This window comes from Erithacus rubecula (genome assembly GCF_903797595.1).
Source record: "Erithacus rubecula genome assembly, chromosome: 4".
In the NCBI taxonomy this organism is placed as follows: Eukaryota; Metazoa; Chordata; class Aves; order Passeriformes; family Muscicapidae; genus Erithacus; species Erithacus rubecula.
The window spans coordinates 23,317,004-23,339,080 of NC_136686.1; the positions used below are offsets into that span (position 1 = coordinate 23,317,004).

General features: G+C 35.9%; 1 protein-coding gene across 2 annotated transcripts in view; it reads left to right on the plus strand.

Moving 5' to 3' along the window:
• Positions 1–22,077, plus strand: part of TMTC2 (transmembrane O-mannosyltransferase targeting cadherins 2) — a 230,382-nt gene that overhangs the window by 189,289 nt on the left and 19,016 nt on the right. Inside the window, exons 10-12 of one of the 2 annotated variants that reach the window (XM_079303862.1) lie at positions 11,363–11,477; positions 18,382–18,445; positions 20,084–20,436. In XM_079303862.1, coding sequence (XP_079159988.1) covers positions 11,363–11,477; positions 18,382–18,445; positions 20,084–20,134 — 230 coding nt within the window. In that variant the 3' untranslated portion in view covers positions 20,135–20,436. Of the gene's footprint in view, positions 1–11,362; positions 11,478–18,381; positions 18,446–20,083; positions 20,437–22,077 lie in introns of those variants that run through there. The other variant, XM_079303863.1, reaches the window with a different exon arrangement.

A 22,077-nucleotide genomic window follows, 5' to 3' on the forward strand; every position in this document is an offset into this window, starting at 1 on the left:
ACCTCACAAAGCAGCCAAATGAAAAGAGTGGTCAGCTGGGACATGACAGGTTGTTGATGGAGTAGCAGGAATAAATGGACTGAAGATTTTCTTCCAAGTGCACATGGATTGCATACACCTATAAATTGTGCTTCCAGATTGTGCAGATGTTCTTTCTGACTTCTAACCTTCTGGACTTTTCTTGGAGCTATGAGAAAAATTTTCAATATGCTGTATCTTTTAAGAGGCTTACCTTTGTATTATTATGTTCTTTAATTCAAGCTGTAAGCCAAAGCAATTTTTAGGTATGACTTGGTGCAGGAGGCAGCTTATTTAATCACAAGAAAATTTGGAGGGAGTGGAACAGTTTCATGGTTGCTCCTTGAGAGATACCACCACAGCATGTTTTTCTGCTCAAGCTGGCATTATAATTAGTTTTCTATAGGTACTTGGCTGACTTTGGGTTTAAGGGGATTTAAGTTTCAAGCAGTATTTCACAGACTCATTATGCCTGAAGATGTCTGAAGGGAGAAATAGTGGATAAGATGAAGACACATAAATCCCTGTAGACTGCTGACATGATGCCACTTCACTGGACATAAGTGACCAGAGAGGGAATGGCAGTCCCCTCTCAGATGGAAATGCAGGCTGCTGCTCACCTAACCACCTTTCTTTTGCCTTCTTTCCTTTCTGCCTCTCATATGCCACTTACCTGAGCATCTGAACTTGGTGCAAAACCACTGTCTTACAAATACATGACTATTGATGAGTGATCTGGTACAAGCTGCTGCCAGAAACACCTCATAGATGGAAGAGAGAAAATTCTCATGAATCAGGAAGAAGAAAAATTGAGAGAGGAAATAGTGAAGAAGCACTAATACTTTTTTTTTTCACTATATCAATGTTTTTGAACTAAAACACCGAAGGAATTTTTTTTAATACTGAGTTTGAATGTTTCTATAAGGTTTGCAGATTTTAATTGGATATTTTTAATACACATCTTCTAAAGACTGCCTAAAATGAACACTTTTGTCTAAAAGAGGTTGAACTTAACATTTATTTATTTTTGAATTTCCATTTTTTTTCCTCTGGGAAAGTTTTCTTCTAACTGTCAAACCCACATCTACTCAAGATATTGGTAGTCTTGTATCCCACTCTACTTTGAACATTTAACACAAGCAGGCCATTTTGAATCCAGCAAGATATCAGTAACATTGGTCATCAGCAGATTGATGACATAATTGAAGTGGCCTCCATGGACTGTTGATTATTTCTGAGCTACTTGCCTCGATGAAATAAAGGGATGAATCTAAGTGTCAGTCTGAGAAACTGCAAGGAGGTACCTATGAACTAAACAAGTTAATAGGAGCTGTCCTCTAAATATTTTGAGAATATAATTGGCATATAGTCAGTACACCAAATTTGTTACCAAATGTGCCCATTTAATAGGGAGGTTCAGTCAGGTCAGACAAATGCCTTTATGGCTCAGAGACCAGGTAGTTTTGGATACAGTATTTGGATATATGACAAAGGAGGTAAAGGTCTCTATTTCTATCTGCACTGAGCCTATCTCAGGAGAAGCTGAAGAAAAATTATGTATAAAATTTGTCAGTGCACAGAGATGAGGGACATTTCAAACAGTGGCATGCTTACATGCTCATCTCAAAAAAACCCCAACAAAATAAATTCTTTGGTAAGTAGGATGCAGTGTAGTTGAGGAGTTTGAAATTGTTGAAAGCCTTCTGTACTAACTTGCCTTTAAACAGAAAGCCCCGTAAACCTACAGTGATATTTGTTGTGTAAAGAGTTTATCTCCAGAAGTGTCTTATTTTATTTATAATTTGCTGTTTAAAAACAAAAATAAAATAATAATAATCATAATCGTAAAAACCCCACCATGCAAACAACAAAGCATACCAAACAAAAACCCCATGCACAAAAAAATTGAAACAAAATCAAAAACCCTGAAACCCAGCAAACCCCTCAAAAAAACACTAAAGCAGAGTTCATTTTACTTGTCTGCTAAATATAAGTTTTGCCACTATGTGTCTTACAGTGCATATAGTGGCCTCTCTCCAAAATGATGAAAATGGAGTGAGGAATAAAAGAGAGAGACAAAAAAGTAGTGAGATTTCAAGATGAATGTGTGTAGAGGTCCCTTCTCCCTTATATTTATAATTGCTTAATTGGAATAGAAAAGTCTAGAACCCAACAGGATGTTCAAATTAACTCTGTTTTATTAATAGCTGTTGAGACCTCCTTTTAAAATAGTTTCCTTTGAATAATACATTGTTTCTAATAACCCTAAATTGTTTGAAGATTCCTTTTTTCATTATAAAAATTGATTATTCTCATTATTATAATTATGCATTCACTTAATTTGGCAGTTCACATTGATCATCTGCCTTTTTAACTGCATTCCTAGTTAGAGATGTAAAACAAAAAGAGACTTTCAGATTATATAAAGCTGAGGTGTATTAGCTATATCCTCATTGAACTAAGAACAGATTAACATACACTTCAGTTTTTACATTCTTTCACTTTTGAATTTGTGATCATTTAGGAGTTATTTTTATAGATTCTCATATTATCTGTTTCTTTTGAAGCAAATTTTTATTGTTTTTCAATTTCATCCTAATCTTTCTAATCACTGTTACTGCAAAGGGCGCTTAGTCCATTTTAATGCCTAAATTTTCACCTAAATTTATGAGCACTTTGTATCTGTCTTACTTCCAAAAGATGGTCGCTTTACCACTCCTATGTCACAGTCTGAAAATGGGTTGGAGTTGCTATGTTTTAAGGATCAAAGTGTATTTCATTGAATTGGCAGGGAGTTTTCAAGCACCAATTTTTCAATCTTTAAGTCTTAGACTTACATGTATTAGTGAGTGTGAGAATTTTTGTATATTTACAGCTGACTTCATTTTTATTTCCTTAAATATTTCTGCTTTGATTGGTATTCATTAAGGTGAAGTGCCAGGTCCTGAATTTCAGTCACAACAACTGCATGCAGCACTGCAGGCTGGGGGCAGAGTGGCTGGAAAGCTGCACAGAGGAAAAGTACCTGGGAGTGTTGGTTGTCAGCAGCTGAACATGAGCCAGTGTGTGCCCAGGAGGCCAAGAAGGCCAAAGGCATCCTGGCCTGGATCAGCAATAGTGTGGCCAGCAGGAGCAGGGCAGGGATTGTCCCCTGTCCTTGGCTGGTGAGGCCACACCTCGAGTGCTGTGTCTGGTTCTGGGCCATGACTGCAAGAAAGACACTGAGGTGCTGGAGAATGCCCAGAGAAGGGCAACAAGGCTGGAGAAGGGTCTGGAGCACAAGTCCTTTTGAGGAAAAATGGCTGAGAAAAAGGGGGTTGTTCAGCCTGGAGGAAAGGAGGCTCAGAAGAGACCCCATTATTCTATCCCCCTATCTGGAAGGAGGTTTGGTCTCTTCTCCCAGGTGATCAGTCACAGGATTAAAGGAAGTGGCCTCAAGCTGAGCCAGGGGAGGTTCAGGCTGGACGTCAGGGAGAATTTCCTCACTGAAAGGGTAGTTAAGCATTGGAACAGAGAGGTGCTGGAGTCACCATCATTGGAGATGTTCAAGAAAGGACTGGTCATAGCACTTAGTACTATGTTTAATGAGCATGGTGGTGGACTTGATGATCATTAAGGTATTTTCAAAACCAAATCATTCTTTGTGCTGTATGTGTAATATTTCCATGTAGTCACATTGTTCTCAGTGCTAGAGCTTTGTGGTTTTTCTCTTCATTGATTGAAGAGCAGCCTAGGAAAAGTTAATATATTTTCCCCCATATTTAAGGAAAAGCTCCTATGAAGAAAGAATGAACTACTGAAAAATAGAGTATCAATGTTGTGTTTATAAGAAAGAGAAACATCAGCCATGACCTGCTCAGGAAATCTTACTAATTTCTTTAGGGTAGTTTTATGTGGATGGTAGAAATGTCACCCTAGTCCACAGTTAGATCCGTGTTCACTTTTGTCAATGAAATGAATGAAACTTCACAAGCCGTAAATCCAGTGAATCAATTATCCTATTTTCTGACTGACAGGTGAGCTAAACACAGTATATACCAAATGATAAATAAAAGTACATGGATCTGTTGCATTGGGAACCCCAGATGCTACATGGTGATTTTGTATTGAGAAATTAGATCCCTTGATCTAATCTAGGGTCAAAATGAATACAGTACAATACAGATACAGTATGTCCATCACTAAGTCAGTTCCCAGTATACACTCATGAACCTTTCTGCCAATCACAGAGGTTTTCCCATTTTAAATCTGGAAATCCTAACATTAGTATACAATGATTTTGTAGGGAAACTATAAACAAGTTTATGACACTCAAATAATACATATTCACAGAACATGTGGGCTCTTTGGAGAAAGGGTTTCTCTGGCTTGAACATACCATGTGCCATGAAATCAGGGTCCTGACTTTGGTCTATGGCTTATACCTGCTACTGCAATATCAATGAACATAATTCGAAGACAGGATTCTTAGACCTGAAACAGGAAGATGTGACTACCTTGCAGAAAGACTTTATTAAGCTTCTGACCTTTCTGCTCCCAGAACTCTCTCTATAAACTTTAAGAAAATCTTCAGCTACTACTAACCAACAGTATTTCTTGCTTCCAAACTGAGGACAAAAACTGAGCTGTTCAGAACAATCTACCAATTTCAAGTCCTTTTTTTCGGTCTCTCAGCTACTGGTATCATGCAACATTAAAGGAGATTATTACAGACCACTATGATTACTTTTTCCAAACTCCCTTTAGAACCTATTGCCAAGTGGAATACAGTGGAGTATTTCCAAATAAGCTAGGTCACTGACCTGAAATGCTGTGGAATTTCTATGCTTCTGGCTCATCCCTTGGGTTTAGCCTTAAATCTAATCATTCTGGCATCTCTAATACGTGGTTGACTCTGCTTCCTCAGCACAATATACTAGCCTTCTTAAGAGATGTGAAATAGATAGTGCAGATCAGAGACAAGGTAGAAATGTATCTGTATACTTCTTCCATATTACCAAAATGTAGTCTTTCTGTAGGGACTGTAAAATGAGCACTGGAGACTTTGTGGCATGAACAGTGCTGGGGCCCTTTCTGCTAATGGTCATATGTTTTGACCTATGAGTACTATGACGTGGGGATTTTTGTAGAGATAGCATGAAGGTGCTACAAAAGTGCAGCTGGATAGTTCTTTTTCAGCCAAATTTTACATTTTCAAACCTTATACATCATCAGGTGTCTTGGAAATGATCTAGTATTCAGGATCTTCCTCAGGGTTTGTAAATCATGAGATCCTCTGTAGTATACATTTTCATCATTAATCTTTTGGTTTGGTGAGAGCTTCCAGTGATCCAGATGTGGTCACAGGTTTAGTCACCAAATCCCAAAGCTTTACTAGTTAATTTTTTCTCTCTTATCTGTGATCGTACTCTGAATGACCTGCTGTGGTATATTTAGCACAAATGAAGCAGATAAGTTTTATAGATGAAGAAAAGGGCTAATAAAAAAGAGTCTTTTTCAAGCCAGTGCATATAATGACATTGCAGCGCCCTCCGGCTTGCTTAGTGTTTCATTATATTTTATTTACATGGAAGAATTTTCTCTGTGAGAACTAATTAAAGGGAGAAAGTCTCCAGAAGTCCTTCCAGCAAGAAACCAAGAGTACACATTTAGATTAAGATGGAGTTGGATTGGAAGGAGCAGCAAAAACTGAAATGCTGCATTTAGGTGATTGTGATAAGTTACCTTTGTTTCTCCTATCACATCTTCCATGTTCAGCAAGAAATTGTCTAAACAGACTTGGAGAATTAGGATATATCAAACATTCCCTTACTCTGGCAACTGCTCCTTCACAGCCAGTGAATCTGTTTTGAAACTCCTAAAGGAGACAATTCTTAGGTTATGTCTGTTGACTTTGCACCTTGAAACATTGATTCATCACCTGAAATAGTTTGAAAATCAGTTTGAGGACCAGGTCTCTCCTTGTTTCTTGCACTGAATGGAATTAAAATTTTCCATTTTGAAATTTCTGGTTGCATCAGCTCTTTAGCTGTACATTGCTGGAGCAGAGCTGAAATTGGTTGTAACTTCAGCGATGGTTCTGCTAATGCCACTGAGAATAGAATTCTGCTCTCAAGGCATCATCTGCATCAAACAAGATACAATGCTTTCAGTCAACCAGAATTTACTCCCTCTTCTGATTTCTATTGAACCTTGAAATTCGCTTGCTTTGAAGGCACCAGCAGACATTCAGCTTCAAACCCCCCATGCTGAATGTGCTGAAAGAACATCTAGTGAAGTTTATCACAGATTTTACTGTTGAATCTTAGTAGAGACGCTTTTCATGTTGTGGAAGTAAAATCTTTTGAAGAGGAAAAGAAGCAGAAAACTTGCTGAGAAATGTACATTTAAAAAAGCAAATTCCAATTAGGATGCAATTGGAAGTGTCTTTTTCTTAATTATTAATCAGAAGATAGTTTACTCAGTTTTGCTTGGATTGCTAAAGATATCACCACACAAGTCTGTCATGACAACTTAAGTAAATGCAGAACCAGCAGCATTCTGAGAACATTCAAGGTAGTTCTTTTCAAAAGCAACACCAGTAAGATGAGCTCTTTTAGAAATCTACTTTGTTCTGGGATGGAGTACATTTTTGTTTGCCAATGAGTAAAAGAGGGAACATTTCAACTAAAAGATTGGTGCAAATTGCACTTTTATCTAGTAAAATAAAGGCTCACAGTGCCTGCAAGGAATAGCTAAGCCCATTGTAGAGGAACACACTAATAAAAGATTTTTACATGCAGACATATCCCAACCAATGAATACCTTTCTTGTTACAATAAAGCAGCAGAACTACCAGTTCAGATGTATGGCTTTTAAACTGGTGATGCATGTCTTAACAAATGATTTGCCAATGTTCATGATTGTTTTAGAGAGACAATTATACAGGATAGGGAGCGGTACGCTTTCATTTATGAGGATAAATTCTTTTTAAAAATTGAAAAAGTTGAAAATAAGCTGTTCTTTTCAATTGCTGTGAACTGGAATTGTTCTGTTCTTGTTTAAATTGCATACATACTTATATATTACTTTTCAGTAGATTGTATATATTGCCCCAAAAGTTTTTATAGACTCAAAAGCACTGATAATGGTTTGCAATGAAAAGTAGATTTGAACAAGGCTGCAGATATAGATTTCTGGACCTTTGATGCTTTTTCTGATTATAGGTAGTTTAGGAAAAAATGACTAAGAGGATTATGAAATACTGAATCAATTCTCTGTTATCAAAGGTCTTTAACAACTCTTACTCTTTAATGACTGCACGTTTACTCTCATCCCTTTGCTGTCTAGCAAGAAAGATGGCATTGTTTTTTTAAAAAAGCAACATTCCAGGCAAATAACAGTGTTTGTGAAAGTCACATCTTTCCTGAGCTATGGATTTCCGTCCAATTTAGAAGAAGAGTAATGAAAAATTATTCTTTCCTCTAGATAGGAAAATGTGGTATTTGGAGCTGTTTTTTTAAAAGCTGTTGTGATTCCAAAAAACAGTCAGGTTACTATAATTTATGTTTTTGGCAAGAGCTGGAATCGTGACACCTGCAATAAGTAAGCTCTCTATGTGATGTTGGGCAGTGTCTCATAAATCATGAGGTTTGCCAGCTGCTTTTCAGAGGAGAAAATCCTATATATAAATTTAGACCCACACAAGTGGTTCCTGGATGCAGGGGCTTGCAGATCATACCTTCTGATCCACCTTCAACACCTTGCCAATATTACACCCTGTAGTGCTCTTCTTTTGGGAATACCTCTTTATGGCTTTGGCAGGAAAGGTTCAGAAGTCTTTTTTTAATGAAGAAAGTGCAGCAGTAAACTGCCAATCCAGCTCATTCTTGTATGAATTTACTATATTGGATTAAAAGGAATGGCAGCTAATGTTTTGAAAATGGCATTTTTTTACTTAGGTGCTTTAAATTAAATTGAGATGTGTGAATAAAATTAGTCTGCCTTAGGAGAACTTGGCAAATGAATTTTCAGCTGAAAGTTTCCACCTTGTACTGGGTCTGGCTGGGATAGTGTTAACTTCATAGCAGCCTGGATGATGCCTTGTTTTGGATTTGTGATTAAATCCAAATTTACTGTGTGGATAACACACAGCAATGTTTTGGCTGTTGCTGAATAGTTTTTGAGCAGTGTCAAGGCTTTCTTTTTTTGGGACATGACACAGCCTGGATAACTGACATGAGCTGGCCAAAGGGATAGATGTAACAGTCCATATAACATCATGTTCAGCAATAAAAACTGGGGAGGAGAAGCAGGAAGGGTTTTGGCTTCTGAGGTGGCTTTGTTTGGAGGCTGGCTGAGCATCACTCTGCCTGTGAGAAGTAGTGAGAAATTTCCTTCACTTTACTGTTTGCTGTTTTAGTTTTGGGGTTTTTTTTTCTTCTAACCCCATGTTAAACTGTGTCTTGATGCAGAGATTTTCTTGATTTTGCTCTTCTGTTTTCTCCTCTCACCCTGTGTGAGTACTTGGATACTGGCAGGGGACAACCCACCATGCACCTGTACACTCAGGCATTGACTTTTTCACTAGGCTGAGAAAGTTGCAGTGTATTTTATTTGTGGTCCATGCAATTAAGGAAATCTTTGATCAGCAACCCTCATCTGGATGCCTTCTAATAGCTCCATGAACTTCTTATGTTATGGTGCCCAAAACTGCACACAATATTCAAGGTGAGATCAAGCCACTGCAGAGTAGAGTGGGAAAATCTCATCCCTCAACTGGCTCGCAGTGCCAGGATACTGTGACTCATGTTTAACTTGCCATCTACCAGGTCCTTTTCCATGGTCCTAGCCTGAAACCTAGAAACTTTTCCATGGTTTCTAGCATCTCATTCCCCAGGCTGTACATCCAGGGTTGCCCCATGCTGTGTGCAGAACCTAGCACTTACCACAAGCAAACTTACTTGGTATGCCTTTAAGACCTGCATCCAAGTCATTTATGAAGAGAACTGGCCCTAAAATGGAGTTCTGGAAGAGCTTGTGTATAGAGGATAATGCAGTAGGTTTCATATATACATCATCTCCTACTTACCCACTCAGCATGAGTTATTGCCACCGCCAGCACAGGAGAGAGACTTGTATGGTAATGTACTGTCCTAGAATTTTCTTTTTTGGAGTACTGGGAGTTTTACTTGTATTTTCCTTCTTCCCCTGAATGTATTAGTAGCACATCCACTTACCAGTGTTTCACTCTGCTAATCCAGGGCTTTCAGTAGCAAAAGTACCTTCATGTTAACATTTTATGGATTTTTAGGGATACTGTTTTGCTTCATTCATTCAAAAAGAGTTGGAATATTAGTTGGTCAAGCTTATCTCAAATATTGTTCTTTGAAGAAAATAGGAATTCAGCCCAAATCAAAATATATGAACTATTTTATTTGGTAGATTTACTTGGAGAATTTTCAGATTCAAATCTGAGTTTGTCCTGCTGCATATAAGGCATACCCTGACATGGTACCCAAAAGGGGAAAAAAAAAAAAAAAAATTAAAAAAGTAAACTTTTAGGTTTTGTCAGATTTTTTTTCCCTCTAGAAGAAACTTCCATTAAGAGACTTCCATTAACAGTTCAACCACTGATTTATAATTTTGTAGAAAAATTAATTTCTTGTAGTCAAAACTGTTCTCGACTTATGTTTTCCATTTATGTGTTTTCTCTATTTATGTATTTATTCCTTTTCCTGTCTGAGAAGGCTTTTTTGTAAATCATCTGGTTTTGGGCACAATAAGCACAAAGCATTGTACTGCATCAAAGTGTGGTACATATTAGAATGTGGATGTAATAAAAGCAAGCAAACCTTATGCTCTGAATGCAGGAAGGTACCACGATGTTTTTACAAGTTTTGCAGATCTGAATAATTAAGATACAGGAGACTGAGTAAATAATCTGCCAACTCTCCCAAGCTGAAATGTACCCACAGAGAAAACAAAAAGCTAAGAAAGCTGCCTTTCATCACTTTTTGTATTGAAATGATTCCTTCTGCAAAGGTCTTTGTTGTCCCAAAGCGTCACAGGGTTCACAATGCTCGTACAGACCTTGCTAGTTCTGGTTAAGGGAATTTTTCACATAAGCACACACCAAGTATGTGAGCAAAAGGGAATGCATAAGGAAAGGGGAAAAGAAAAAAGTGAAAATCCCTTGCCATGACAGGATATCATTTGCTCTTGGTACATTGTTCCTGATGAGGCTTGTGTTTAGTGGTGACATGGCAGAGTTTTGGTTGAGAGACCTTACTTGACAAAATCAGACAAAAACAGAAGGATGGGATTCTGGAATGTATAATCACTAGGCTTTATGATAGCTTTTCCAAACGTAGTTATGTAGGCATAGAGACTAGATGGTTGCAAAAAATGATACATTTTACAGATTAGGTGTGAAAAAGCATTAAAAGGAGCAAAAATAAGGTTGAGTACCTTCCAAATTCTTCTCTTCACCTTCTTCAAAAGAAAACTCATTTTTATGGAATTCTGCTGTATGTTTATGTTACATGTTTTGTTTTGAAACTACTGAACTGCAGTTAAAGCTTGTTTAATTCTAAATTATTCATTCTTTTCAGTTCATACTTGGTTTAATGATAATGATAATTTCATTTGTAGAAAGTGAGTCACTTGGTTTTAGTGACTTCTATTTTTGTTTAATTTGAGAGGTAAGTATCATTAAGAAACTTGTAAAAAGCTACCTGTTGTGATTCTTTTAGTGCTAGTGGAATGCATAATAAAATACCAGTCCATTAAGGTATACATATATATAATGATTTTAAAACAAATACAACTAAAGCTGAAAAAATATTATCATGCATGTACACAAAAATGTGTCATTTTATTTGATTTTGGGATATGCTTTTAAAGCAAATTTTGGGATATTCTTTAGGAATGTGTTTAATTTGCGGATACTATTTTATTTCAGTTTGTTTTAAGGAAGGAAATACCATGGTAATTGTATAGGCAGAAAGGTCTTTTCTCAAATGGCAAGCTTCTTGAGGTTTGGGAGTATTGTTTCTTGATATCTGAGTTTCACTCTATCATTGTCACTTCTCTTAAATATATTCCAAAAATATTGTTATTACTTGTCATATTTATTGCAATTTTTCTATATGGACTATATTTTAAAGATACTGAAATACAGAGCAGATCAGCAAATAACTAAACATTGAATCTGAGACATTGGTTTCTTGCTTGGTTTATTAGTTTGGGGTTTAGCTTTTGGGTTGGCTTGTGGTTTTTTGTGCTTTCTTTTCCTGCCTAAACTGTCTGAAGTGTATTTCATCAGTTATTTTCTATGGGCTCATGTTCATGCACTCCATTGCAGGTCAGTTCCTCCTAGAAGAATCCCGCCTGATAGAAGCAGCTGAAATGGCAAAAAAAGCAGCTGAACTTGATAATACGGAATTTGATGTTGTTTTCAATGCAGCCCATATGCTCAGGTTAGTGTTTGTTTTGTGCTTGCTGCTTCACATGCTTTTCCTCTTCTTTTGGAGGAAAAAAGTCTTTATAGCCTTTGCTTATGCAGGATTCTTTTTAAAGCCCAGTAACTCTTTTGAATAATTCAATATTATTGCTAATAAGATACTAAGAAGTGGAATTAAATTGTTGCAGCATTTAATACTTTGCATTTCCTGAATTCTGTTTATTCTATCATAATTTCCTGCCTTCAAAACTTCTGTTGCTACAAGCAGATATTGCATTTTGCTTGCAAATGAGAACAAGTGTTTCTTTTGTGAAGAACCTTCTGTAGCATTTCCTTTCACCTGATTTTTAAAATTTTAGTGTGCATAGCAACTGAAAAGAGAAGACCATATTTTTCATCTGGATGTAAATAGAGAATATTGAAAATTTCTCTTATTATCAGTAGGGAACATTATGATAATTAGAAATCTAAATATTCCCAGACTGATCATCACTTTGAGATGCAAAGGAGCACTTAGTGTTATTCTCAGAATCTGTGATTTAAAATGTCTTATATTTAATTCCATTCTGTCTGAATTGAGCAAAACTTTGGACTTCTATTTTAGTTTTTAAAGCTTTCAGACCTGATTATTCAGTAACATTAAGCTTCTGTCTGTGATTTTAACATTATCATTAAAGTCACATTACAGTAATAGGCATTTTCCATGCTTATTTCTAGGATAAATATCTAATTACTGTCTATTGTCAGTTGTCTATTGTCTATTAACAGCTATAAGGATACTTGATTTCATTTAGATGGTATCTAAACATAGAAAATGCATGAAAAAGGAAATAAATAATTATATTTCATTAGCACAAAACAGTTATTGAGATAATTTCTCTGCTGAAAATACCTTACTAGGCCCATTTATATTTTTAGCATTTTTAATAAGAAATGAAAGAAAAATAAAATAGTATAAAAGGGAAGGTAGAATCAGCTTCAGGCAAGTGACCTGTGTTTCAGAATTATGGTTTCTATACCATGACTTCATGATTTTGAAATAAGCCCCGAAAGTTTTTTTGGTTTTTTTAAAGTAACCTACTGCTGTAGATTAGAAAGGAAACTAAGACAAATGGCTCATTGGTAAACAACAGTCTGACCCTGAGGTGTGTGAGCTATTTTAAGGATAGCTCTTCCCTTCCCCATGATTATTTTGTGAATGATATCTCTCAAGACAGAATTTGATAATTTGAAACATTTAAATTAATATTACAAATTCACAGACAGAAGCATAGCAAGTTAGGCATGGCAGCTGAATTTAGAAAGGTGTGGAGAGGTCAGATTCCTGATTTTACTGAGTGTGTAATAGAAGATGGTTTAGTGATATCATTGTGTGTATTATAAAATGTGGTGGTGTATGTAGATCAATGCTGTTTTGGAAATAGGATTAATAAATTTCCTGCTTTCTCTATGAGCACTAAATGTACCATTCAAGGTCTTTGAGGCACATATATGTACATTTAGAAAGGAGTATTTTTTCACTTTTAATGTAACAGCTATGCTGCTGTGCTGTACATTAGCCATGCTTGCCCTGCTTGGAGTTGGGAGTGTACTATTTATGGGGGGGGGGCTTGACAAGCAATGAGCTCAGTGATTCTGAGATGAATTCTCTATTTTTACTGTACGCGTAAAGCCAAAACCTTCAAAAACAAAGAAAATGCTTTTTTCACTTTCTTTAAACTGGAGCACTTAAAAAAATTAGGCCTGCTTTAGTTTAGCTGGAATCCCTTGTGCTCCTTTGGAATACCCAATTGATCTAATTTTTTACTTAATACTCAGCTCTCTTTGTGGAATACCATGTCTTCCTAATACTCTTGAGAGTCTAAAATGGTCTGTAGGATTTAGCAAGAGTCGGGGTGGCAAAGCTGAGTACAGTGCTATCAAGTATTTGCTTAAAACCCCGTATGTTAGCACCTGACTGATTTTTGTTAAAGGTTATGATTTTGTTGTCTGTTCACTTGTTCACTGCTTTACTTAGCAATTAATTCAAATATATTGCTTCTCTAATACTTGTTGGACAAGGGCAATGCATATTCATTCATTGTAACAGAGCAGCTACAAATCCATCTGGAGTCAGGCTCTTCAGAAGCAGATGATTTTTAGGATCTTTAGAGCAATGTGGAGCTGAGGTGATTCCAACAGGGAAACAGATACCAAGACACAAAGGATGGAAAGAAGGGAGTACTCCAACTGGCACAGAGTGACACTGCTAGAAACTGAATGCTAAAGACAGTCATAAATGGAAGGCTGACACAATTTCAAGTAGGTGACCAACTGCTCTTTAGGTACCCTAGAGAGTTATAAAAACTGACTGGTAAGTGAGTAAGAATTTTGAATGAACTGCACAGCTGTGAGATAGAAAATACATTATAGAAGTTCACAGAGCATGAAAATGAAATGACTCTTGTGAGAGACACGGGATAAATTTTAAAGACGTGTTGTGGAATAAGAGACAGAAATTGATATTAATGTGGTCATGCAAGGTTTCCAAAATGACTGCAAGATAATAGCAGAAGCTTAGATTTTTGTATAGATTCTGATATTTTTCTTTTTCAGACCAAATATTTTACACAGTGATGTATTTTTGAATTAGGAAGGAATCATCTTGCCCTCCTCTCCTACTACTGTTTCCACCTTTAACCTAAGTAGTGTCACAAGACACATAAATATGAAGATATTTCTTGGTTTACAGCTGGTTTGGATGGAAAATAAATATATCATTCTCTAGCAATGCAATTTCTTTTTCTAGTCTAGAGCTGAAATATTTTCCTTTTCTTTAAATCTACCTACTTGCTGAGAAAAAAAAAAAAAATTAAAATGCAACCTAAATATAAGTTAACAACTTCTGAAAATTCTGAACTGAAGTGCTGTAAGTTAATTTTCTTCTTAATATTGCAACAGAATTGTTAACTGGTTCCAAATGCAGTAGCTGTATTTGTAGATGGCCTGTCCTCAGTTTATCAGTCACAAGAAGTCTGCTCTTCCAATCAGATATTCCAACATTGCTGATTTCCTCTCTTTGTGACTGAATCTGAAGTAAAAAAAAAATTAATTATTTTGTTTTGTTTGAGAGACCTCCCCTTTGCTAATTACATTATAGTTATTATTTTTTTTTTCCCAAGTGACTTCTGTAGCAACCCGTTAATGCAAGGCAAGATGATTGAAGTCGTCTGTTAAAGGGGTGAGATGTGGGATGAATGCAATTAATTTCTTTGCAACAGTCTGGTAACTTTTAACTTGCATGATACTTGTCTGTAAAATTAATTTTCTCAACAAATTTGTTTTCCAGACAGCTTTCTTCAAAGGTCATGCAGCCATTTGGGTGGCTCTTAAAGCAGTATCTGGTCATGTGTTTTATGTTTGTGGTGGTTGCAATGCTCCTGCTCAGAGGAGTTTGCAGTCTCTCAGCAGAGCAGTGGAGCGTGTGACACTGCACAGTGGCTGCAGCTTCAGTGGCTGAGCCATGTGCTACCAAGGGCTGCAGCTCCCTTTGCCTCACAGACCAGGTGAGCTGCCATGAGCTCCTTCCTGTGGGCAAGGGATTGATTATTTCTGGAATGAAGGATGGCAGTGTGGTGGCACCGCCATAAAAATTAGAAACAGGAGAAGAATTTCACCTTGCCTCCACATGAAAACAAACTTAGGAAAAAGACCTCTTTGCTTAAAAACACATTTTGTAGGAATAATTAGTTTTTCTGGGAAAATTTTATGTGACTTGAAGTTACAGGATGTTTATTAGCAGTTGAAAACAGAAGTCTAAACTACAGCAGTATTACATGACATGGTCTTTATTTTTCAGTGATTTTCCTTTGGAGTATTTTGGCTGTCCAGAATACACTGACCAAAGATGGAGTATAATTGCTGATCCAGTATCATAGGCACAACTTAACCCTATGTTATTTTCTGAACACATTATATTCATGGTTTATATACTATCTATGTGCTTAAATATATCTATGTGTATGGCAAAGGATATAGTCTATATAGATTTTTGAAACAAAAGATTGGATGAATGGTTCATTGCAACAGAGCAGCTGATTATAATTTTGTTTTTACACAAAAAGGTCCATTAAGAATGCCAAGTATCACCATTCAGCATTTTTAAATAGGAATTGCAGAAGAAAATTTCTTTGTAGGCATGCCAATATCAATGATTTTACTGTAAAAATTGACAGTCTGAAGGCTTGCACCAAGCAGCAGGCAGGTTAAAAGTTACCCTTTCCCACCCACATGTATCTAAATCAGCCAACATGCATGGTGTTTTTCTCTTACAATAGTATGCTTTCCAGTGCACAATGTAAAAATCGAATGAATATAAACTGATTATAGCTGGGTGTCAGGAGAATCTGAGAGTGATGTGTTGTCAAGCACATTTATTAGGTGTCACTGTTAGTCAGCTGGAGCTATATATGGGGAATTGTTTGGTTTGGAAGCTCAGGATGAGAGCATAAAAACTGGAAACTTTTTTTCCCTTAAACTGATATTGGATGCTAGTTTTTAGGGGGGAAAATCAGATAACATTTTTAAAGTCAGTCCTCATGAAAAGATTTAGCATAGAGGTTAAAAATACTCTCTTCTGAACCACTCTCTTTCCTTACTCTCTGTTTTTTTTATCAACATTTTATTTAGTATGTTACTCTAATGTGAGTTATGTTACTTTTAATAGTGTCCTTCCTTTATTTGACATTGATCCAGAGCTCTTTACTGCTCAGTGGTATAGGGTTACTGCAATTTCCTACCTCTGTGCCTTTAATTTTTCTCAAGGGAAAGCTGTTTCAGGGCTTAACATAATTAATTTCTAGCTTAGATTTGCAGTGAAAATGGGAACCAGAATTCTGCAGCATCTTAAATGAATGTTGCTGAATGTCCCAAAAATAGAACCAGCATTTTCCTCACCAGGTTACTGTGTTCTGCATTCATTTCTATAAACTGTTTTTAATGGAGAACTATATATTCAAACTGATTTCAACTTGGCAATTAATGATCCTTGTTTCAAGATGTACATGTGACAGGAAAGCAATTAATGTAGTTCCACTGGCCTAAAGGGAGGACAGGATTTTAGTGTGTTCCACACTCACGTGCCAGCAACTCTTTTTGGAGGTGAAGTGTACCATTTGTATTTGCCTCCTGGGAAAGGCACCTTGTTTATTGTATGTTATTTCACCACTTTCAGAAGTGATTTGTGTCCTGACAGCTTTGTGCAAACAGGAAAAAAAAAAAAAAAAAAGAAAAAGAAAAGCTCTGTAGCATGTTTCATTTTATAGTGCCTTGTTGTAAATCCTGCAATTCCTAAGTATGAGATTATTTTTTTTTTTCAATCGTTTCAAGTGCTACTGATGCCCAGCAGGAGTGATTCAGAAGCAGGTTGAATGAGTATTTTTAGACATTCAGTCTTTTCTAACCACTGCAACCACTGAGTCAGTGATACATGTGCAAAGTAATTTAAAACAGTTAACAGGTATAAACCAGGTTCTATTTAGCAAATTGTTAGTCATGATGTGGTTTCAGCTTGCACATGAATTATTTGAGAAACTTCAAAGGGGTTATCCTTTCTCCCTTTCTCCTCCCAATGCCAATAGCTGTCAAAATATGTTGTTTGGTATTATATGGCCTATTCATATATTGTGGCTAATGTTTAAAATCTGGGTGCATAGAAACAAAATTAAGGTACAATTTAATAACAAATCATGTAGAAGCTCATCTAATGAACAAGGTAAAACAAGTGCTCAGTTGATTGATACTTTTTGAACTAGTAACTGTTTGCAAAAGCAGTTATAGAAAGAAAAAACAAATCAAACAGCCAACCCAGTGTATCCTTGTTTTCTAATGTTTCCATTTTGTATCACAGAATGCATCAGTAATCACATAACAAACACAAATAAGCTGAAGATCCCCTGTCCTAACTGTCCTGTGAAAGGACTTAACACTTCATAGGAAAATAGCAAGTGACTTTAGTAGAAGATAAATAGCCCACCTGAAAGTACTGCTTGTTGTTCTAACTGATTTGCCATCTTTCTCTTGACATGTATGTGATCAACTGATATTTATTGGACCAGCGGCCAAAATTAGTAGTTAAGGGGAAATTAAGAAGGTGGAGACAAAAGGAGGAGAGAGGTGATAAAAAGGGCCTGTTGAGACAAAAACACGTTTGGATTTCTTTGGCAAAATACTGCAATTTTGTTTGAAGACCTTCAACTAAAAATTCAGGAAAAGAAATAAAAACTAAATTATTAGGAGCATGCAGATGCTGGCAGTAGTAAGAAGAAAAAGTGTTGAGCTAATACTGTGCCAGATACTCAGAAACTCATCTTATTCTCTTGCAATATGAGATTTACATTTAAATGCTTGCTCAGAATTATGTGAGTAAATGTTGAAAACAGAACTCTTTTCTGAATTAATTCCCTCCATGGAAACCTGGTTTTCAGAAATCTTTATGTTCCCTGACTTTTTTTCCTTTTCTTGCTGGAATTATAGTGGTTTTGGGAGGGAACAAAGTGAGAAACTACATTATGGTATAATATACAGTTTCAGTAAGTCTCATAACAAAAAATAGGCCACGTTTTCTTCAGGTGAAGACTGGTATGTCTCTGGTTTTGCCTGAGATGAGTGTTCAGTGTTCTTCCTATTAGGTTCTAATATCACTGCAGAACTAAAAAGAAAATGAAGTAAGCTAAGAAGATAAGAGGATTTGTGCTAATGGACATTCTGAACTATAAGAAAACTTTCAGATTTACATATTTTGTGCATTTGTTAGTGTAATATCCTTAAACAGCAGGGAGTAGTTGCAGTGTTTAGTTTTAAGTTACGCTTCTTTAGGTATGGTTTCATTTTAACACGAGAAAAATGAGGTGTAACTATGTTGTTCTTTTCCATTCTGATAGACAAGCCAGTCTTAATGAAGAGGCTGAGAAGTATTATGAAATGGCAGCAGGATTAAGACCTAATGTAAGTACCTTCTTGATGATATCCATTATTTAAGCTGATGAACGTGCTACAGTACTCAACCCTTTGTGTTGAGTTGAACTTGCTTGAGCATTTGATCTCTCAGTCTATGTTATATATGTTCTTTTAATAGTTAATTATTGGGTAGTCAGATAATGCTGTTCATTTGTCAAACCAATCACTGCACTTTCAAGTTGCCTCAGTGAAGTGGTCTGGCCATAAGTCTTACTTGGCTAATGTACTTGGAAAAGGCTTCTAGATTTAGATTTATTTGTCTGTGTTTAAATGTGTTAAGTTTGGAAAGCTTTTCCAATTCTATCTCTTCAGTAGTAAAAGAGAATGAAAGGCTATCCTGTGAGCCACAGTTTAAGGCATTTTTAATAATATACTTATGCATTTTCATCTGTCATGAACGTCTGGCAAATGTTCAGCAAACACAAAGATGTTTATCTCTGATGTACTTGTATATTGGCATAGAAATATTTATTGTTTGAGCAGATATATGTAGGAGTAAGTGACAGATGCTTTTTAAGAAGGGAAGTTCATTTCCAATTTGCATGGCATCAGGAATTAAAGAAATAAAATACTTTTTGCTTACATTTTCAAGGTAAGCAAAAAGTATGTTATTTCTTTTCAATTACCTTCACATTTTGAGGAAGAAATCATGAATATAAATTGGACAGAATTTATTTTAGATGCATAACACTTTGTCTATGTAATAAATCAAATCTAGGAAAATGTCTGGGAAACTTATAGTGCCAAATTTGAGGATACAAGTCAGAAAATGCAGTAAAACAAAGGAAAAAACGAAGTTAAAAAAAAAAAGCAGAAAAGGGGTTTCAGGGCTAAGAATGAAAAGCAACAACAGCTAAGACTCAAAACAAGCTAACAAAATATAATAAAAACACCCCTTAATGACTTATTCATATGAAATTACAGATCATACTGTCTCTTAAGAACTCTCAAACCTACTTATTTCATTACTTCATACTTTGTGAAATAGCAATAAAGACTGTGACTCAGAATGCTTGCGTAATGCAAGACTTTTTGCTTTTTTTTCTGAGATGATATCTTAATGTTGAAAGTATTCCCTCTGATATCTGCAGATTGGTACAATTTCTCTTTTCTGTGCTTCACTGTATGCTCAAAATGCTTCTCAGAAACTGAGAAGTAAGTTTTTCGTGTATAACCCTATATAAATATGGTTATATATGATGTGAGATTTCTCAGAGAGGTTTGGAGTGACTGACAGCAAGCTCATAGCAATAGTACTTAGACAAGCTTTACATGTTATGACTGAAGTATCCTTTTTGAAGAATAAGATTATCAAAACAATTTATTGTAGAAACTTTCTTCTAATTTTTATTAGTGTAAGTAAAAATCTAATAGGTACTGGTGTTCAGCTTTTTTCAAAAGATAATTATACTTTTATATTCAAGATGATAGTTTAATTTTCTAACTAAGCATATGGTTAATGACTTTTTAAGAGTATTTTATTGGTGCAGTGTGAGAAATTTGTATCCATTTTCACTGCCATTATTAACTGACTTTAAAGGGGTATGTCTCAAAAATGTGAACAAAACCAGAAGTAGTCATACATATTTTTATTATTGTTATTAACTCACAAATTTACCATACTAGTTTCAGACTGGGAGGAAAAGAGGCCACTTGAAGGGACTTACTTGGTGGTAAGCAGTTTAATGCATACATGGTAGGACAGAGGCTGCCAATCTTTTCAAAGGACTATGGAATGAAAAATTGTTGAAGAACTGTGTACTTCATGGCTGCATCTGTGCCAGTAAATTAAATGTGCCCAGAACTATTCTCTAGTGCTGATTGTACCAGCTGCTTAGAGTGTGTCCAGGCATTGTCCTAGAGACTGCAGTGGCCCAGTGCAGAGCTGTGTAAAAACCATACTCACAGCCTGAAAATGCACACAGTTGATTTGGACCTGTGTATCCATTCACTGTCTTACAAATATGGAGGATCAGCAAAATTATGTGAGTCAAGATGATAAACAAATATCATTAAACAGAATAAGTGCTTGAAGGATCTGTGTTTTTTTTATCCATCACTAATGGTCTAGAAACATTTCTTGACAGAAAATTCAGACTACTAGACGTGTTCATGTGATGTAATATACAGATTCCTACCATTCCATGTATGTAAATGCATATCTATATGTATATTTATGTGCATCTGTTTAGCTGCTTATAGGTCTGTCCCCAAATTGCCTCTCAGTGAGAATACTGTGGCAGCATTGAAGTCTCATTCTGTGCAGTGGATCTGCCTTGTTACTAGAATAATTAAGTGCTCTGTTTAACAAGTCTTCTTTCTTCTGGTGCTTTAAACAGTACTGTTTGATATGAGTGAATTATGGAGTAGAATCCCAAGTAAACTGGCACACTGCTTTTTTCAGTATGACTTTTTTCCTTTGGTTCCTCAATCACTTGGCTGGATTCCAAGTTGGAGATCCATTTCTGTGTTATCAGCTTCTTTCTTTCCCTGTGCCAAGACAATTAAATTATCACTTACTGTATAGAATAACTTTAGACCAAAGCCTGGCTTCTGAGAGATTTCCATCTAGCACAGCCTGAAACAAAACTCAGATATCCAATCTCTTGTATCTGTTTCTTTACAAATATAACATTTTGTATAGTATCTCTAATATCACTACTATAAGCTACAGTCCTTAAGAGCAATAAGAAATTTTAGTAATACTGTAAATGCAATCTTTTACTGATTGTTAGTGAATTTTTTATGCTTGTTTAGCTATTGTGAAACAGTTTTGTAGTTTTGTTCTCAGCATTCTATTTTCGTTTTGCATCCCTTTCTTTGGTTTCTCAACCATTCTTGTTGCTTTTGGAATTAAGCAATACTCTATGCACAACAATTCCTCATCTGTTCCCTAATGTATAAGGCCTTTGGATGCAGAAACTGCTCTGCTGAGCTTTTCTACACCCGTGTCCAGCTTAAATGGCCATCTGATTTACTACTTTCAGAGATACTTAATTGGCTATTTTAGTGCTTTTTCCAGACAGCAGTCTCCACTCTTGCATTTGTCTCCTAGACAAGCCTTTTTATTTCAGCGCCTCAGAATGGAAGAACAAGAGAGCACCAATATGCCTGCATGTCTGAGTCACATTCTCATTCAACTTATCCATTTTTAGAAAAGTTGTGACTAAGGCAGCTAAAAACATTGCCAGAAACACAGTATTCAGTTACAGAAAATGTAACTTCTCTGAACTTGCAGGCTATTGTTTTTAAGAAAGCAAGCATAAAAAGATTTTATTTTTGCAATATTGGGGATGATTAATTAATCACTGAAATAATTCTGAGGCCTTAGAATACAATTTATTTTTTTCACTACAAGTCGTATTACAATGAATAAAAGTATTTTCAAGAAAAATATACTCAGTAAAGGAACGACTGAATACAGCAAAGTTGTGTTAAAATGTATATCCACATCTTGAATGCCATCCTTTCTTTTGGATACACATTCTGTCTGCAGATGGTAAAAGAATTAAAACACTTTGAAACAATAGCTGCACCAGCTGAAAAGGAGTTTGGGTGCAAATTAAAAACAAATCTGGCTGTATTAGTGATTGAGATATAGACTTAGCTGTTTCCGTAAT